Here is a 19,684-nt window from a genome sequence, read left to right as displayed (position 1 = left end):
GGAACCCACTGTGTTAGGCACCATGCAGACAAGTAACAAAGGGAACAGCCCCTGTTCCAAACAACTTGCATAATCTACAAGGTTCCAGGTAAGAAACAAAGGATTGAAGATTGTAAACTGGCACCATAACATATGACATTTGATAAAGCAAAGCAGAGTGTGAAATAACTGAAAGTTCAAAGTTGTAATAATTCTCAGTATAACAAGGAGTTATTGTCCTCTGTTTTTCATGCAGCAATCAAAATGTTTTAGTATATATCTCTGACAAAAAGAGGGACTGAAAGGTGGAATCAGAAGGTTCTGTAACAATTGTGTATGATTTGGGCAGTTAGGGAATGAGAAAGTGTAACTTGAACAGCAAAACTGAGTAGAAAGAGCAGGCTTTGCACCAGTGAGGAAAGGGTGAACGGGATGTGTGAAAAGAACATATGTGAAAGTAAGCTGAAGAAAGAGGGTCAGGGACTCAGAGCAGAGAAAACCAGACAACACAAGGAATAAAGAAGCAAAGGAGTACTCTGGTAAAATCAGATTCCCTCTTACTCCACTGAATATGGACTGCTGTCTTATATCTTGGGTTTAAAAATACAGAAACAAATCTACCTTCCCTCTTTTGAATAAACATTTAAATTCATCCTCGTATGATAGTAACTCATTCTAGTGAGGGATAAAATGTGTTCAAGGGTCTGATACTACCACATACTGTAGTAAAATAATGGATTTTGGATCTCCATGCCTAATTTAGCAGGAGAAGAAAGAGCTCCCTCCCTCTATAGATATCTTACATCATAATCATCATCTGTAAATCCAAGTCAGCTGTACAACTTCCACCAAGTATCTGGGGTGGAAGAAGCATGGTAAGGAAGAAACATACACAAAGCTGTAGAAATGCCAAAGTCCAGAACTTTGCAATAATATGGAGAATCTTCAACAGTGAAATAAAAGTAACAAGAACACAGTAAGATTAATGCAAGCACACTTTACAACTGAAAGCATGCAGATTTGATTGACGAAACTGGGGAATTACTACTTTACTTCCCAGATCTAAAATAAGCCTCAAAAACTTAGTCTTGTAGGAGATGACAAAAATATTGGGTATAAAATACTCTACCTTCTTGGCTTTAAGGAACTGACTTGATCATCTCAGTATGAAAAAAAATGAATTTTTTTTTAGAAAAGTCCTCCAAGAGGTAACACTGTAAAGGGCTGGAGGCAGAAATGGATAGAAAAGCCTCAGAGATTTAAAGGATCAAGAGGCAAAGAGTCCAGGCGGCTACCCCATCTAACTAGGTTTATTGTGACCATCAATGTGGAATCTTGTCTTGTTTTTGCTTCATATCTCAACTGTCAAACTCACGGATGTGGTATGTAATCCCTCTGCTCACTATTGAGGGGGTAGAGACGCTGAATATTTAAGACATCTTTTCTTCCAACCGTTTGCAGGCTGTTTGAGTCAGATAGGCATCAACAAGAAAAAAGTCTAAATAAAAATATCCTGTCAATTAATAATCATGTTTCACTTCCTCAGTAATGTGTAATATGTCTACTAGTTCTTTAGTAATCTACAGTTTACCAGGAGAGAAGGGTAGACAGACAAATATCTAATGTAAAGCAACATTTACTTTTTGTTCAGGCCTTCATTTTGTATTAAGCAAAAGAAGTACAAACTCAATTTTACTTCTGTCTACAAGTCATCTCAGGAAAATTTAAAATAAAGACAGAAAAATTATACTAGCAGGACATAATGGATGCATATTTAAGTGCAAAAATAAAAGAAAATGCAAAGTTAAGGTTCTCATAGGATTTTATAACGTTAACCCTCCCACATTTACAAATATTGCAATTACTAACTAGGCTACTGAATGCAAAGCTAAATACTATTGTACCTACTATATGTATAATATGGGTGAACTACTGTCTCCAATAACCTTTTTGTTTTATCTAACCTTACTGTATTAACTAATTTTGCATTTAACAACTCAAGTGAGGTATGAGCACAAGGTACACATTTAATACTCTCATGTGACTTTCAGAACAAATTACATACTGTTTAGTAGAGCCACAAAGTCCACAAACTTCTGCCCTCCAAACACTGATCAACATAGTACAGCGAGCCAATGAATGACTGTTATTCTAATAAAAACAAATTTTGTAAGACAGTTGTTGGTGTATCTATCATTTCTTGGATCAGATCAATGTCACAGGGTCACCATCACTAGTCTGAGAAATTTAACAAAAAAACCATACAGAGACGTTAAGATAGTCCTTATGACTTTCATATTCTGTACTTCTCTCAAGTTTCAGTAGTCTTATTAAAATCAGTGACTCCTGTAAATATTGTAAATTAACGGTGACAAGTTTTCTATTATAGCATTGATCCCCTAACACCACAAATTATAATTTGAAGGTATAAGTAGTGAATCAGGTGACAATGTCTCTTTAAAACCTCTGTAATCAAATTAAAAATATATCACTACGATGACCATGTATGATGCTATAATTTTGCTTTGTAATTGTATAGCTAGCCAGCAGAGGGAGCACAAGTTAATAAACAAAAAGAAAAGAAGTACTTGTGGCACCTTAGGTGCATCCAATGAAGTGAGCTGTAGCTCACGAAAGCTTATGCTCAAATAAATTCGTTAGTTTCTAAGGTGCCACAAGTACTCCTTTTCTTTTTGCGAATACAGATTAACACGGCTCTTACTCTGAAACAAGTTAATAAATATATCCCCAGAGCTGTGATGACCATCCAGATACTTAAACAAGGACCTAAATTAATCAAGGGCACATTTTACACAGCACTTTTCATCCACGGATCTCAAAGCACATATGAGATAGGTAGGTTTCAGAGTAACAGCCGTGTTAGTCTGTATTCACAAAAAGAAAAGGAGTACTTGTGGAACCTTAGAGACTAACCAATTTATTTGAGCATAAGCTTTCGTGAGCTACAGCTCACTTCATCGGATGCATACTGTGGAAAGTGTAGAAGATCTTTTTATACACACAAAGCATGAAAAAATACCTCCTCCCACCCCACTCTCCTGCTGGTAATAGCTTATCTAAAGTGACCACTCTCCTTACAATGTGTATGATAATCAAGGTGGGCCATTTCCAGCACAAATCCAGGGTTTAACAAGAACGTCGGGGGGAGAGGGGGGGAAGATAGGAAAAAACAAGGGGAAATAGGCTTGAATAGAGACTGGGAGTGGCTAAGTCATTATGCAGGGTAACCTAAGTTAATTGTATCCAATTTGCAAATGAATTCCAATTCAACAGTTTCTCGCTGGAGTCTGGATTTGAAGTTTTTTTGTTGTAATATAGCAACTTTTATGTCTGTAATCGCGTGACCAGAGAGATTGAAGTGTTCTCCGACTGGTTTATGAATGTTATAATTCTTGACATCTGATTTGTGTCCATTTATTCTTTTATGTAGAGACTGTCCAGTTTGACCAATGTACATGGCAGAGGGGCATTGCTGGCACATGATGGCATATACCACATTGGTGGATGTGCAGGTGAACGAGCCTCTGATAGTGTGGCTGATGTTATTAGGCCCTGTGATAGTGTCCCCTGAATAGATATGTGGGCACAGTTGGCAATGGGCTTTGTTGCAAGGATAGGTTCCTGGGTTAGTGGTTCAGTTGTGTGGTATGTGGTTGCTGGTGAGTATTTGCTTCAGGTTGGGAGGCTGTCTGTAGGCAAGGACTGGCCTGTCTCCCAAGATTTGTGAGAGTGTTGGGTCATCCTTCAGGATAGGTTGTAGATCCTTAATAATGCGTTGGAGGGGTTTTAGTTGGGGGCTGAAGGTGACGACTAGTGGTGTTCTGTTATTTTCTTTGTTAGGCCTGTCCTGTAGTAGGTGACTTCTGGGAACTCTTCTGGCTCTATCAATCTGTTTCTTCACTTCCACAGGTGGGTATTGTAGTTGTAAGAATGCTTGATAGAGATCTTGTGGGGGGGGAGGAGGGTGAGAAAACCTGGATTTGTGCTGGAAATGGCCCAACTTGATCATCATACACATTGTAAGGAGAGTGGTCACTTTAGATAAGCTATTACCAGCAGGAGAGTGGGGTGGGAGGAGGTATTTTTTCATGCTTTGTGTGTATAAAAAGATCTTCTACACTTTCCACAGTATGCATCCGATGAAGTGAGCTGTAGCTCACGAAAGCTTATGCTCAAATAAATTGGTTAGTCTCTAAGGTGCCATGAGATAGGTAAGCATTGTTTAAACAATGCATTAACAGAAGTAAAAAGATTAAATGACTTTTCCAAGGTCAGAATGATGCAGTAGTGATCAGGCATAAAATGCTGGTGGTCTGAGTTTTAAGTCCCTTGTTCAATCCAGTAGATCACAAGACAGCCATTCACAAACACTGTAGGAGCATTAGTCTTACTACCTTCACAAAATTCTCTTTAGGCTAATTACACATTCCACCTACATAAAATTTTCCCCACTTGTCTCAATGGCATACAGTAAATTTTGCCTACTTCGGTAGAGAATTACTGGGTGCTTCAGATGGCTGCCATCTTGTACCTTAGAGGTAGCTGCAGTACAGTTTAGATTAAATGATCTGTGTATATGCAGTTTGTACAGTCATTCTGTAGTGCAATTTAGAATCTTTGGACAATAAGGTGCTAAATATATAAGTGAAAAGTGACACACAACATGAAATAGTCACCAAGTGGTATTACATAGCAGAGCATATGTACAATATGAGACTTCTGATAATCCCCGATCAAAACAAACTCAGACTCATAACTGAAATATATCATTCAGTTAGAGTAACAGCATTTGTTCTCCTAGTTTTTATGCTTAGAAACAGACAACTTCATGAAAAGGTTGCTATATTCACTATATAGAACATCTGACAACTTTTCAAAGAGAAACTCTAAAATGGTCAAAAAATGGAACAGCTCTTGCCCCCTTCTTCCTCCCACTGACAGGTCTGAGGAAAATTGGCAAATGACAGAGCAACAAAATGCAACCCACAACTGTAAGATACTTTATAGCTGAATGTTTTGATCCTTCTGACACAGTACATTAATAAATTCAATAAACATATTACATAAGAACAGCCATACTGGGTCAGACTAAAGGTCCATCTAGCCCAGTATCCTGTCTTCTGAGAGTGGCCAATGCCAGGTGCTTCAGAGGGAATGAAGAGAACAGGCAATCATCAAGTAATCCATACTAAATAAGAATTAGAGGGACACTATCAAGGTTTGTAAGACCCCAAAACAAAGGACTTCTTCCTTCTGATTAGACTATGGTTACCAGAAAACCAGTGAAATCATGCTGTGACAAATGTCATGAGACTGAAAACTGAGAAACAGAGGGAAAGGAATTTGTATTTTCAATAGTCAAAACTTTGGTTTTTAACAAAAATTTAACACCAATGGCTAGCAGTCAGAAGAGAGGAGCTACCTTAAAAATTTAGCAATATGCACAACCTCTACAATGAATCGGTGAAAGCTCAAAAAACATCTTCTGAGACCCTCTTTTTCCCCCCCAAGAAGTCCTCCAGCAAAAACAGGAAAGATCAAACATGACATTCCTAATTATATTTTTAAAACACCCAAAAGTTTCAGACATTCTTGAAATACCATAAGGCAGCAAAAAGGTCCCAACGCAAGTTTTCAAAAATCTCTCTGCAGTTCATTTTTAAACTTACATTTTTCTAGTTTTGCCTGAGTTTGTAAATTTCTGAAACCAAATAGTAATACACACAATTACCAGCACATCAGATCTATCTTGAACTGTGCAACTGGCTGCTTAATGGAACATATTTACTGGGGGTGCTTGGTGCCACATTTTCAAAAGTTCATAACTTTAAAATTTTTCTGAGCTCACAAGTCTAGCTAAGAAAGTGCTGCTTATTAAGACTGTTTAGCTACTAATTGTGAAACTTCAGCCTCTTTAGAACTGTTTAAAAAGATGGTCATTTTGTTTTACACAAACTAGAAAAATGTTTATTCTCTAATAACCCCACAAAGCCTGATAAGCTTTTGCTCAAACACAAAAGGGCCAAGCACAGAAGATTCAATACAAAAGTTACAACATTTTTCAGTGTATGTTAATATGCACGTATAGAGATGGGGGAAGAGGAGTCTGAATCAAAATGGAAGCACACATCTCACTGAAAACCAATGGGACTTGCGTTCCTAAGTCCTACAGACCCTTTTAAAAATCCCCCTGCCACCTAAAAAATCAAAATGGATCAGGGATATAAGTGAGAGGGAAATTAAGTAAGAGCTAATTTAAGTGAATTGTAGCTTAAGGATTATATAAACGATTTTAACTTTTTGGACAGTAAACTTTAAAGTGCTATAAGTTAGACTACTTCCTTGATAAATTTAGAGAAATAATAAAATCCTTGAATCCTGAGCAATTTGTGATAATCGGACCGATTTTTAAAGGTATTTAGGCATCTGGTGGGATTTTCAAAAACACAGAGGTTCCTAAAACTCATTAATTTCAATGGATATTAGGCACCTAGATGCTTCTGAAAATCCCATATGATGCCTAACTACTTTAAAAATCTTTCCCAATATCATATTGCAGGTCACTGTCAAGTAAAGGCAAGAGCATTGAGCTAAGTACACCTAGTGAAGATCAGGAAATAAGAATAACGATCGAACAGTTCTGTTGTATTCATTTAGTATCACTTTTGATTAAAACCTAGAATTCTCAACAAAACTATTGCTAAGATGTTTAACATTGGGTTGCACTACAGAAAATTAAAAATTAAGTTTTGCAACTAAAATCAAGAATGTCAGTTTAACGGAAAATATTATAGAATGACAGCTACTGACAGTACATCTAATTTGCTTAATTTTTTTAAATACAGAAGTAACGATTTGTGAGCGAATGTACTATAAAAATGGCACTCTTGTATTCAGTTTAAAACTCATCATCCAACTATGGTACTGATTCCTGCTTACTAAAATGCAAAAGAAAAAAGTATGCACAGCTAGTTGCAGATTAAGAGAGAAGCCCACACACATATGCTAGTGTAATCACTTAGAAACTGGGATTCCCTGCCCCCAGGTCTTCTCAGTGGCCTAGTGAATGTACTTAAAGTTATTTAGAATCTAGTCATATTTCTGTCTAGTTATAGTTTTGATTACAACTGTTGTACAAAAAAAGTAAAATTATCAGATTTAAATTTTGGGCCTAGATAATACCCTTTTTATAAAGAGTATAAGTAAAAATACCTATTACCTTCCCCCCACCCCCAAACCCCTCCTCCAAAATTAGCAGCTTTACCTTTAAAATCTATCCCAAGGAATTTGGATTCCCAAGCTAGTTTTAGTCATGTGTTCTAAAGACATCTGTAAAGAGCTTGATGCAAATCCAAAAACAATTGGCTTCACTGGGCTTTAGATCAGATCCTTAATTATTGCATCCTTTTTGTTTTACTGGGTTGATAATTCTTTCCACACTTATGATTATTTTTTAAAATGTACCCTATGAAATGGAGAAGGATTGGGTGAGAAGAGATATCCATATTCAGGTCTTAACAATTCCCCTTAAATTGTGCATTAAAATAAAAATTGGATCACTCTCCTTTCATCTAGGTTAACATAACATACAGATTCCATTTGAAGGTTTTTTGTTTTTTTTAAAGACATGCAAAGGAGTTGACTAATGTCACTAATACAACAGTGAATAAATAAAAATGAGACCAACAAATATATTGCTAAAGAATGCCATTAAGAAGAAGAGGTGGCAAGGTGTGGAGCTAAATACAGTGTGATAGAGCCAACAACATCAGTAAAATCAGTGAAAAAAAAATTGAGCTTCTACAAGAAAAGATATATTCTTGTGGTTAGGCAGGGGACTGGGAGTTAGGAGATCAGGTTGTATTCCCAATGGGACCAAAGACTCCTGTGTGACCCCGAGCCAGAGTACTGAGAGTTCAATTTGTCAATGTTTGTAAGGCAGTTTGAGATGCTTAAGTGGAGGGGCAAGAAAGATCCAAAACATCATGTCCTTGCTAGATTCCACAAGCAAGCACGACTAGTTTCAAGCAAGCACTCCAGCAGCAGTGCCAAAGAGAATTTGGCACTGGACTTGAAAAGGAAATTGGATTAGAAAAGGAAAAAAGGATGCATGGATGGAAGTTACTGTATTTTGATTACTTTATATTTAGGTATATTTTTAAAAAGAATATAAAAACACCCCCATTACTGTCATAATTCTGTACATGCTTTATCTTGTCTGATTTTTTGTAATTGTGTACTCCACTTGTGTACCACTAACGTACTATTACAGTATAGTTACATAATGCTATCATTCACCGGAGACAAACAACAAGGTATACTAATGTATATCAGCCATAGCCTTTTAGGAGGTGATGTTATCCACCGTAAGGCTGATTTTGAGCAACTTTCTTCCAGGTCTTCCCTCTGGAACCTGAGCTACATGTAACATACTCATTACCCAAATGCTTTAGGTCTACTCCAAGTGTATTAAAGAGCAGAGACTAGGAAGATGCTCATATTTAGTACTCTAGCTCATTTAGACAGCAAATTTTGATTTACATGAAAAAAAGAGGTCAGTCACTTAGATTCACCTCAACTGTTGCTGTTCTGGCTGAGTTCCACACAGTTCTTTGACTGCAAGGAATGGTTGTTCACATAATATATGGGAAACTCAAGATGACCCATCCACAGGAGTTACCACACCAGACAGATATTAGTATGTTGCCTCTAGCAATAGCCAGTAACTCATACCACAAAGAAAGGAAAACCCATTAACAGATCAAGGCAATTGTGAGATACTGTCAATTGAAGATGACTGGGATGGATACAGGAAAAAACTTAACACTTGTAAAGGCAATTATTTTATGCCCAGAAAATTCAGTTTTATGACTCAGGTGAAAACATGAGGTCTTGTCAACAATAGGGCATTTAAGCACATTTGAGTTGTTAGTTACAGCTAAACATATTTTCAACCTGCCTAGTATGTGTTTGGAACACATATTTATTTGGAAACCATAGTACTAAGTGGGACAGAGTCTATACCACACTTTCTAGTAGCATAGCTGTTTAAGAAAGCCTCTGAAAGCCATGTAACTGTGCTAGTTATCACCATGTTCAGAAGATGTTTGTCAGACATAGCTCTGCCAAATCCATGCTTGACAACCATTTTAGAACAACCATTGTAGCTAGAATAGTCATGGCTTGTAGCATGGATAGGACCAGAATCTCACTACATATTTTCCTTTTATGAAAGGTAAAATGCAATCAGGAAAGTCTTACTGCCTTGCTCCCAAACACAAGGGCTCAATTTATTTTTGTTGATATTAATATCCATGCTATTAAATACTAGTGACTTTCCATTTATTTGTAATAATAATTCAATTTAGGACACTAGTCCAGAACTTAGATTCATAGATTCATAGATATTTAGGCCAGAAGGGACCATTATGATCATCTAGTCTGACCTCCTGCACAATGCAGGCCACAGAATTTCACCCACCACTCCTAAAAAAGACCTCACATCTATATCTGTGCTATTGAAGTCCCCAAATTGTAGTTTGAAGACCTCAAGGAGCAGAGAATCCTCCAGCAAGTGACCCGTGCCCCATGCTACAGAGGAAGGCGAAAAACCTCCAGGGCCTTCCAATCTGCCCTGGAGGAAAATTCCTTCCTGACCCCAAATATGGCGATCAGCTAAACCCTGAGCATATGGGCAAGATTCATCAGCCAGATACTACAAAAAATTCCTTCCCGGGTAACTTGGATCTTACCCCATCTAAAAACCCATCACAGGCCATTGGGCCTATTTACCATGAATATTTAATTACCAAAACCATGTTATCCCATCATACCATCATACCATCTCCTCCATAAACTTATCGAGTTTAATCTTAAAGCAAGATAGATCTTTTGCCCCCACTACTTCCCTCGGAAGGCTATTCCAAAACTTCACTCCTCTGATGGTTAGAAACCTTCGTCTAATTTCTAATCTAAATTTCCTAGTGGCCAGTTTATATCCATTTGTTCTTGTGTCCACATTGGTACTGAGTTTAAATAATTCCTTGAGAGACCTGGGTTGAGAGACCTGCTCCACCACAGACAACTTGTGTGATCTTGGGCAAGTCACTGTCTCTATGCCTCAGTTCCCCATCTATAAAATATGGATTATACTATTAACTATCCCACAGCAGTGTTGAGAGGATAAATATATTAAAGATTGTGAGGTGCTCAGATACAACAGTAATGGGGGATATATACATACCTAGAGAGACAGAGATAGCTGTACAGTAGATTTTTTTAAGGGTCTAGTACAGTCAGGAGCCAAGGTCAGAGTACAAAACTCATTAAACATTTCCCAATTTAATTTGAATATAATGTTTTAACAGTGAAGAATCTACATATCTACACACTTTTCAACTAAGGTGGGATATAGCAGAGGAAAATGACTTACACAGCTATGGTAAGATTGTATGAAGTTAAGACTACTGATATGCATGTATCCTTTGAAAATACTACAGAGAAATTACACATGGTGACCAAAAATAATGGAACTGTCACTGGTGAAGTTACCTTTAAAATAAGAAATCTGTTGAGATATAGGAAAGATTTGCTCTAATTGCATTTAGAAAGGCCACCTTCTGTTCAACCCACCCCAAGAAAAACTGTGATACTTAAAATGAGAGGAAGACTGACCTACCCTTTAGGGAAAGAACTAAAATTAACTCCACCATTCTCATGTCACTGCATACAGAATGTACAGCTTGATATGGCCCTGGATCACCCAGTTATTAAAATAGCCAGGCATACCAAATGTGTTCTCAGACTGCTGAATAAATAACAAAACAATGGCTGAAAACAACTGAAAACATGCCCAGATAACACAAGGTCAAAAGGCAACAGCTTGAATTGGAAACATGTTCCTATAAAGGAAATTTGTACAGATCTGGGAATACTGTGTGAAATGAGACATATTGTACAATTTCTCTTCCTACTAGTATTCAAACAAGTAGAATGTTGTGTAATGTATCTTTAACAGAAGAGGGATGGGATGGAATCACAAAGTTTCACAAGAGGTAACAGTGATAGTTTTAACTGTGGACAGGAGAGTTCTGAAGTGTGTAATAGTAGCACCTCCCCGTAGCCCCCAAGGAGAGGGACAAACAAAGCACAATACTGAGCAGGATTTATCCAGATCACTTATTTGAGGTATATGAATTTTTTCAGCGTCTTCCTAATTATACTTGTTGCTTTTATTCAACTTGCTTTTACTTACCTGACACTTGCTCAGAAAATATTTCACTAAACTCAGGGTATAAGAAAGGTCTGAATTGCAGCCTTACCAGTCAAGGCTTAAGCAAAAACCTATTTTTCTTCCAACCCCCTTCCCTACAGTATATTCCTGCCTTTCTGAGGGCAATTAGCTCTGATGACTTGCAAATGGGTTAGTGGAAAGGCAAAACTATTAGTATTGATATATCCAAGAAACAGGGTGCAGAGACAAAGACAGATAACAGGGGATTCAGTTGTCCATCCCAAGGTATACTTTTCCTTTAATTACAAGTACATACTTAAGTGCCTCAAGATTCAAGATGATCAAAGCCTCATTGATATATGAATATCAGGAAATACCTCAAATAAAAGATACCTCCTTTCCACTCATGGAACAGGATGATAAGAATGTTTTATATCAGTGAAAATAAGGTAGACTTCATGCAACCTTGTTTACCAGGATGAGTCTTACTTTTTAGAACTTCCTTTAAAAACACATTAAGCAGCCTAAGGCTAGATAAATGGCATACATGAACGTGGCTCAAAATCTAGTCACCACTTTAGATATTCATTCATTCATTCCAGAGCAAAACAGGTCACTTAGCTGGGCCCAAGCTTTGGGTAGAGATCTAAAACTAAGCATGCTTTCTTGCAATGGTCCCCCAGTGGTGTTTACTGCTAACTGATACTGTGGAACAAAAGAGGTATCTGGAAATTTAAACTACTCTAGGAAAGCAGTGGAGGGGATGGCATGCCTAGAGATCAGAAAATAACTCCTTATACCAAAAATACATAATTGGAAGGCAAAATACTCAAGCTCAGTGCATACCACCCAATATGGAAATATGAAAAGGCAAAGATTCCAGCTCACCCAAGCACTCTGTATCCATGCCTTTAACAGAAGCCTAGAGTCAGTTACTGATTGAAGGCTTCGGACGCGTTTACATGAACACTACTTCGTAGACTGTTCCAATTCCATTTAATAGCGAGATTTTGAAGGACAGAGAATCCTTCTGTGTACCTACTGCTATAATTAACCTCCTTGTTGTTTTTGCAACTGTCAGGCCTTAAAATGTAGTGCTCCTGCTTCCTAATGGATGAAGTTCTCCCTGGACTGGGTTACAGAGTTGCTCTGAGTAGAATTTTTTTTTAAAGAGGTGGAGGAGAGGAGAGAAAAGAAGACACAGTTACTCTAGAGCAGTACAAGCTTCTATCACCACCAAAGAGAAAAAAAAGAAACTGCCTTTGCAGCAGGACAAGTCTGACAAGGCAGGAAATGTTCATCTAAACTTGGGTTGCAAATCTGGATGTGCTCTCAAAGCACAGGTCATTCCACTGCAATACTTTTCACCCTTGACTGCCAAGAGATTTATACTTGAAAGATTTTAATTTTTTGTAAGCAAGGGATTGCAGACAAGATAACTACATTCTCTACCCCTACCCAAAGTCATGAGCTCCAGGTCACATGATCCACAAGCCCATTAAAGACACTTGCCATACCTTCGAACAGCCCAGCAGCTTTAAGGACATCTAGCCAGAACCCACCTCTCCGTGACAACACACTACAAACCTCTCCTAAAAACCTCAGTAACTACAAATCTGCAATGTCAAACACTACTATTTAAGTGACTATTCAAAGAAATCAAATCAAACTCAGCATGACAACTAGCGTAAAATGAAAAGGAGTACTTGTGGCACCTTAGAGACTAACATGCAAATTAAGACATGATATAGTGAGGCATTCTTTACAACACCTCACTCAAAAGATGTTTAGATAAAGTGGCATTATATACATATACAACCCCTTTTACCAAAGTGACCAAGTTTGCGACTTGAACCTCAATTACCAAATATATTAAATTTAGGTTACTCAGTGACACAGGTGTGAGGAGCCACAGATGGAAACAATTCCAACAATTTGGACAAAATGAAGTCTTTCCACAAGCATAAATAAGATGCCTCTCTTACACAATCTAAATGTTCTACAAATTAGTAGAAGTTCACATATTTAAGCCAAAAATACTGATCCTCTGCCGACCAATGTGAAGCAAGCTTTATTGTGTAAACATTCCAATGATCAGAATAAATAAAAATCTCTTGCATCTACAAATAGCTTTAATGAAAAATTAAGTAAAAAATACTCGAGTAGCGATCAATCTAAAATGAGGTTACTTGAGAGAAGCTTGCAAATTGGATAAAATTTGGATAATTGGGTTGTTTAAAAACATCCCATTATGTGCACAAAACCTCTCAATGTACAGGATGATAAATCTCTTTACAGCCTTTGGCTTATTCCAAAATGGCTTGAGATAGCCTTCATGTATTTAAGATTCAAATCTGATTTTAGGTTATTTTCTGCTTCAAGGTTTCTTTCCCACGTATTTGTAAATACTCAAAATCAGAGCTCACCAAAATTTTTCAGCCAAAACTTTTTTCAGCAAAAAATGGATACAGTGACACCAAAATTTTGCTAATTTGTTTTGATTTCACCAAATTGTTGGGGGGGGGGGGGACACACACACACACACAAAAAAAAACTTCCAAAAGATTCAGAACATTTTGTTTCAACATTTTCAGAATGCAACATTTTGATTTTCTGGTTTGAAACTACTTTCTATTTAAAAATTCTCAACAATGTAATTAAAAAAAATCAAGTATTTAAAAATGGTCAAAAATGAAATAAAACGTTTTAATTTTGACAAAACATTTTGTTCAACTCAAAATTTTTTTGACTTTTTAAATTGCAAACTAATAAAGAATGGCTATTTGTCCAGCTCTACCTGAAATGCACTGAACAAAATTAGGAAGACCTTTGCCAAGAACAAGGATGTTGTGTGGTATTACAGTAATTTTTAATGGAATTTATATTTTATTCCATGTAATGTGTTATTTAGTGTGAAGAAGAAGAAGTTTCTACTTTAGAGAAAGTCCACTTTGATTATAGGAAAATATTCTTTCAGAAATTTGTAATCTGGGCTGTCTTTTGTTACAGTAAGTCTGCTCTTGAAATTCAGTTCACATCTCATGGGTCAGTTTCACTGAATCAGCTGCATACTTTAGAAGTTTGATTAAAAGCAAGGTACATCTGTAGAGATACTGTGTTGGTGTCTGATAACAGAAGTTTCTACCCAAAACATGAGAGAAAATTTCACGCTGGTGAAAATTTGAAAAGGACATCATACAAAAAAAGTTGTTAGCTTGAAACACTCTTGCCTTAGTACTTTGTGAAAATATTTGTTTAAACAAGCACATTTTCTCTTAGCATGCACCTCATACTGTACTGGTCCTGCAGTAAGAGAGCATGGTCATGACCCACTCACCACAGAAATAACTGTTTGCAAGACAAAGTGCGCTAGGCTGCACAGAATCAGAGTTTTAGTGACTTAAAACAGATCCATCATATTAAATCTTGCAGCACTATTGTACTTTTCATTTATATGCATTAATTTTTACTATTTTGGTGTTACATACTTTACAGCTTCAATAGTTTATGGTTTCACTACCAAATTCAACAGTTTGCAGTTTGTCAAGATAGGTATTTAGATGGTCCACTACATTTCTGCTGCATTATTTAGGAAGTTACATACTTCTGTTTTCCATTTCAGAATTAACCACAACTTCAAACACTAGTAGTATTAACCTATAACCAGTTACAGCAAGCTGCATTTAATATTAGTGATATCTAACTTTATCCATTAAGTTAGGTAGTCACAATTTATCTAGCAATCACGAAAAACCATAGTGACAAGATGCATCACTGTATTGCAGGAGGTGATTGAGGAAAATCTGCTAATAAGAGGTCTAACAATTCAGGCTAGTGTAAGACAATGGATAGAGAAGCTGATGAGAGAAAAAATGTTATAAAACAGGTCAGTTAGGTAAGTGCAAGCTAGGCTAGCAAAGTTACAAGGTGATGTGATAGGCAGCAGATGTATAAAGTCAATGTATTTAAATGGTGTCTCTACTGTACACATTCACATTTAAGCTGTTTTTGTTACTGAAGCTTACCTAATAAAGATCCACAGTAAGGTGCAGAGGACCAGTACCTTTTACTGGTAATATTAAAGGCTAACACTTTCTTTAAAAACCTCGTAAATTCATCTATCAAAACCAGTCTCAGACAGTGAAATACATGAACGAAACTACTCCACTTTGTGAATGCTGTTAGAGCCAAGCAAGGATAAGATATGGCTTAACATCAAATGGAAAGTGTTACACAAATTAAAGGGACACAGCCAACGTTTAAAAAAAAAAAAATCACATTTCTGTCTGAAAACTTAACTGCAGTAGATGCAAGTTAACCCTTAGATTATAACTTACATTAGGAAAAATATTTTTCCTCTAGTCAGGCCAACTGTTCTCCTGTATAGTAAGAGAGTTTCTCCTTTGTTAACAAGATCCTTAAAAAATGAGGGAGCATGAAAATCCTTGTAAAAACACTAACAGGGGTTTATAAATTCAGGATATGTTTAAAAGCTCCTCTGTTAGAAACTGGAACTTTTAAAAATAAATTAGGTTGTGTCCCTTAAAGATCCAAATGTGAAATTATGTGATCGAATACATCTGTGCAAGTGGTAACTCAAACATTGTCATTATCTGTTCATGAGTTGGTACCAATGCAATGCAAAATACATATAGTGAATTGAGATATTTGTATTAAGGTCCAAACAGAGGTGATACAATGAAATATGCAGCAGGAGTTTTCCTCAAGTTCAATTTCAGAACAAACATTCAGCCATCAGTCCGATCCAGGAAGTCTGCTGATGGTGAACTCTGGCCAACTTCAAAAGATGTCAGATATAACAAGTGTCCTAGCAATTTAGATAAACAATTCAGAAGTTGGATGGTTTAACCAGACTGAATCTCAGTAAGTTTGACACGTCTTGTCATTAGTATTGAAAAGAGGAGCACATTTGTTCTACAACTCAAGTACAAGAAACAAAAGGAATCTGAACAAATATTTCAGAATCTTGCCAATCCAATGGGGGGAGGGGCAGATAAATAATTTAGTGGAAGAGAGAGCCTGATATAATTTCCCAAATGCTTCATTAAAAAATATTTGTATGGTTCAGGTAGTAGCTTCTCGAATACCTATTAGATCTTGTTTATTTGTAAATCATCCTGTCTTCTGAACCCAAGAAAGAGTAACTTTAGCTACAGCTAAAGTAGACTGGTTGAGCTATTCAAGCAGTCTCAGTGTAAAAATTTTTTCCTAAGTGTTTCATTAAAAAAATTAGATGAGTAGGAGTAAGCTACTGTCTCCAATATTTCAACAATTGAGTATTCTTACCACCTTTGTCTTTCTGAATTATTCCCATGTCCTTTGCAACATGTAAATTTTAATATGTTTATTTTCAGAACAGTAGTTTAACGGTGGATCTTCCCATTGCTGATGTAAGTTGACAGGACGGCAATATGTATTGCTTATAGGCCAATGTGAACTTCAAGGACCAGTTCAGTACCAGAAGTGAATTCCAGTGAGCCCACGAAAGCTTATGCCCAAATACATTTGTTAGTCTCTAAGGTGCCACAAGGACTCCTCGTTGTTTTTGCTGAAATTTTAGTCTAATTTATGAAAAAGTTCTAGTCTGATAGTGGTGCTACAATGAGAACGAGGGACTTCAGCAGCACAGGATCTAGCAGAACAAATCTATTTAACACAGACATCTATTTTTGTAAAGGACACCGAAAAGTTCAGAAAAGATTGTTTAATCATGTGAGTGAATATTTGCATGTACCAGAAACCACTCTCTTCTGCTAAGTCCACCACACATGGAACAGTGTGAAGTATCTGATAAACTTTGTTTAGAAGTTATCAACTTATAATATCTAGAAGAGTAAGGGTGTTTCTGAGGTCAGAAAGAGACCTGGAATCAAAGATCTAAGGACAAGACAGACCAGGCGCAAATGAAAACAATGCAGATGCTCAAAAGACAACAAAAAGCACTCATTCTTCAACGTATAACCAGCCAATGAGAGCCATGGCATAAACTCAGTTGCCCACTTGTTAAAAAAGACTAAGTGAGCATAGCTGACTCACCCAGGGCATGTAATGTTTTATGGATGAATATCACTGCTGTATTAATTATCAATAACCAGGGCAAAGGGTGGATATGGCGGGGGGGGGGTTTGCACCTGGGAGGGTAAATTTTCATGAAAACTTCGTAAGGCTGACCTAACAAACTGGAATGAAGGAAAGCAGAAAAACAGGTGAATGCACATAGGCCTATAAGAGGGCAACGCATGGAAACAGACTAAAGAGATTAGCTGTGTGTGTGGAATTGGTACATTTCAAAGTTTCATTACTAGGATTGCATTCAAAAACATGTTTAGGGTGACTTGGTAGTTTAGTGGCAGTGCAACACTTTTTTTTTTCCTCCTACACAAGCAGAACATGGTAACGCAGAGACAATATGCTCAGCCTCAGAGCGTTTGGCTGAAGCAACTTATTTCATTCTCTAGTGAAACAAGCAACAACAGTCTTTCTTCCTCTCAGAGGGCGTTATGTCACAGGAGAAAATAAAAAGGGGAAATGTGAGGCTAAAAAGTGCACAATATACATTTAATATGTGTACCCTCTGGTAATGCTCTCCACTACTATGCAAAACAAAACTAGGGCTGGATTCATAGTCCCAGTCTCTTACTCTTCAGGCCAAGAGCAACTGAGAGCGTTTCTAGGGCATACACTCAACCTGAGGGAGAATGGTAAAGGAGTGCCTCTTTGTTCTACAGTGACCCATACTGTTGATTAAAAGGTAATGTTGACACACTCCAAAAGAAGTCCTGTTCAAATCCTTCTGAGCCAGAAGGATGGCAGCTCCAGTACAGGCTGTCAATGAAGCCAGAGCTTTTCAGGACTTTCATATGAGGGAAACAGATTGAATGATATGGGGGTATGCAAAGACCAAAAGCAGTGGTCTAATTAATGAGTAAAAGAAGATTTGACATGTAAGATTAAACCTCTGCTCCATTTAGCCCAATAGTTTGGTCCCCACAGTGGCTAATAAGTGTACTTCAGAGGAAAGCTAAAGCCTCAAAGTGCACTCAACTGATTGTGCACCACTGTACATGGAAGAGAAAAAAATCTTCATGACTTCTGCATGCAATTGGCTAATGTGCTGAAATATAAGGTTTCATTATCTCGATCATAATAAATATACCAAAAGCTGACATGTGTGAACTGGAAAAAAAAAATCAATGCCTACATTTGTGTTTAAAAAACTTGAAGTTTCAGCCTGATATAAAATAAAAACTGAACTAAAGCTGGGTACAAAACAACATCATAGTAATGGGTTTCTCAATTGTCTAAGCACTGTTTATTTGTACAGTAGCCCTCCTGTTATGTTTTATACTTCATATTTCATGAATAGAGGTTATTTTGCTCAACTACTCATTTGTGGTCTCCGAAAGGGTTTGTCTGTTTTTTTTTTTAAAAGGTTTTCCCCCTGTTTATATTCAACCTACCTGCCCATAGTTGTCTATGCCAGTTACTAATCTATTTAAGTTTAATAAATCAAAAGCTGTCCTTAGAGACTGGCCAAGAGTCGTAAGTCCTTCAGCTTGAAGGTTTTTCAATTCATTCATAAAGGTTGCATGGTTTTCTTTCCAGCCAGCCTGCAAAGAGAAAGGCAAGAATGCTTATCCTTCAGATGTTAGCTATGCACAAGGAGAGCCTTTTCTGTTACAGATTACAAAAATGGTGTCTTCCTCTCTTGCATGCATGTGGTTAAAAAATAACCCCCAAACTACTAACTCATCTTACAAGTAACTAAGAACCTCTTCTGTTCTAAAGGCTTCAAAGCTCCCCCCATCCCTCCCCCAAGCCTTTACGCCCCCTTGTCCCGCACCCAGCAGAATATCAGCGTTTGGTTTCACGGTCCAAAGAGTGAGCCTACAACTTACTGCGGGTCATTGGAATAACCAGAGCCTGGTCCCCGGCAGCGGACGGGGCCGGTCAATGACCTACAGCAGGCTCCCTTCTGATGTGTCATGTGGAGGCTCCGGGTCCCCACGCACGACGAGGGGGAAGCGCCCAGCCAAGGCTGCCCGGCGCGAAGCAGGTACCGCTCCTCGCCGCCCCTTGCAGCCGAACTCGCCTCGGAGTTGCTGTCACTTTTCCTAACTTGAATCAATATCCCCCACAGTCCATTGCTGCTCACACACCGCACAGGAAAAATGTCGGCCATGTTGATGTCAGCGCCGCCGCCGCTGCCAGAGCCTGTGTGTGCCTGTGCGGGGCGAGCTGCGCTGCGCCGCCGGGAGCGCGGGGGAGGGGCGGGCAGCCCGGCCCGGGGGGAGGAGGGCGATTCACGGGGGTTACCTTGATCGCGTGGGGAGGCTCCTCGAAAGTGACCAGCATGTACCTGTCTCCTCTGCTGGCGGGGTCCCGGGCGCGGAGCTGCGGGCACAAAGCGCAGGGTTACCCGAGGGAGCC

General features: G+C 38.0%; 1 protein-coding gene across 6 annotated transcripts in view; it reads right to left on the bottom strand.

The window, feature by feature from the left end:
- Positions 1-19,684, bottom strand: part of INTS6 (integrator complex subunit 6) — an 83,536-nt gene that overhangs the window by 62,399 nt on the left and 1,453 nt on the right. For 5 of the 6 annotated variants that reach the window (XM_075128330.1, XM_075128325.1, XM_075128328.1 and 2 more), the window contains exons 2-3: positions 19,571-19,648; positions 18,715-18,864 (exon numbers count right to left, since the gene is read on the bottom strand). In XM_075128330.1, coding sequence (XP_074984431.1) covers positions 18,715-18,864; positions 19,571-19,648 — 228 coding nt within the window. Of the gene's footprint in view, positions 1-18,714; positions 18,865-19,152; positions 19,518-19,570; positions 19,649-19,684 lie in introns of those variants that run through there. The other variant, XM_075128329.1, reaches the window with a different exon arrangement.

This window comes from Caretta caretta, chromosome 1 (genome assembly GCF_965140235.1).
Source record: "Caretta caretta isolate rCarCar2 chromosome 1, rCarCar1.hap1, whole genome shotgun sequence".
NCBI classification, from domain to species: Eukaryota; Metazoa; Chordata; order Testudines; family Cheloniidae; genus Caretta; species Caretta caretta.
Note: the sequence above shows the minus strand (reverse complement) of the source record. Positions and strands in the feature narration are given on the sequence as shown.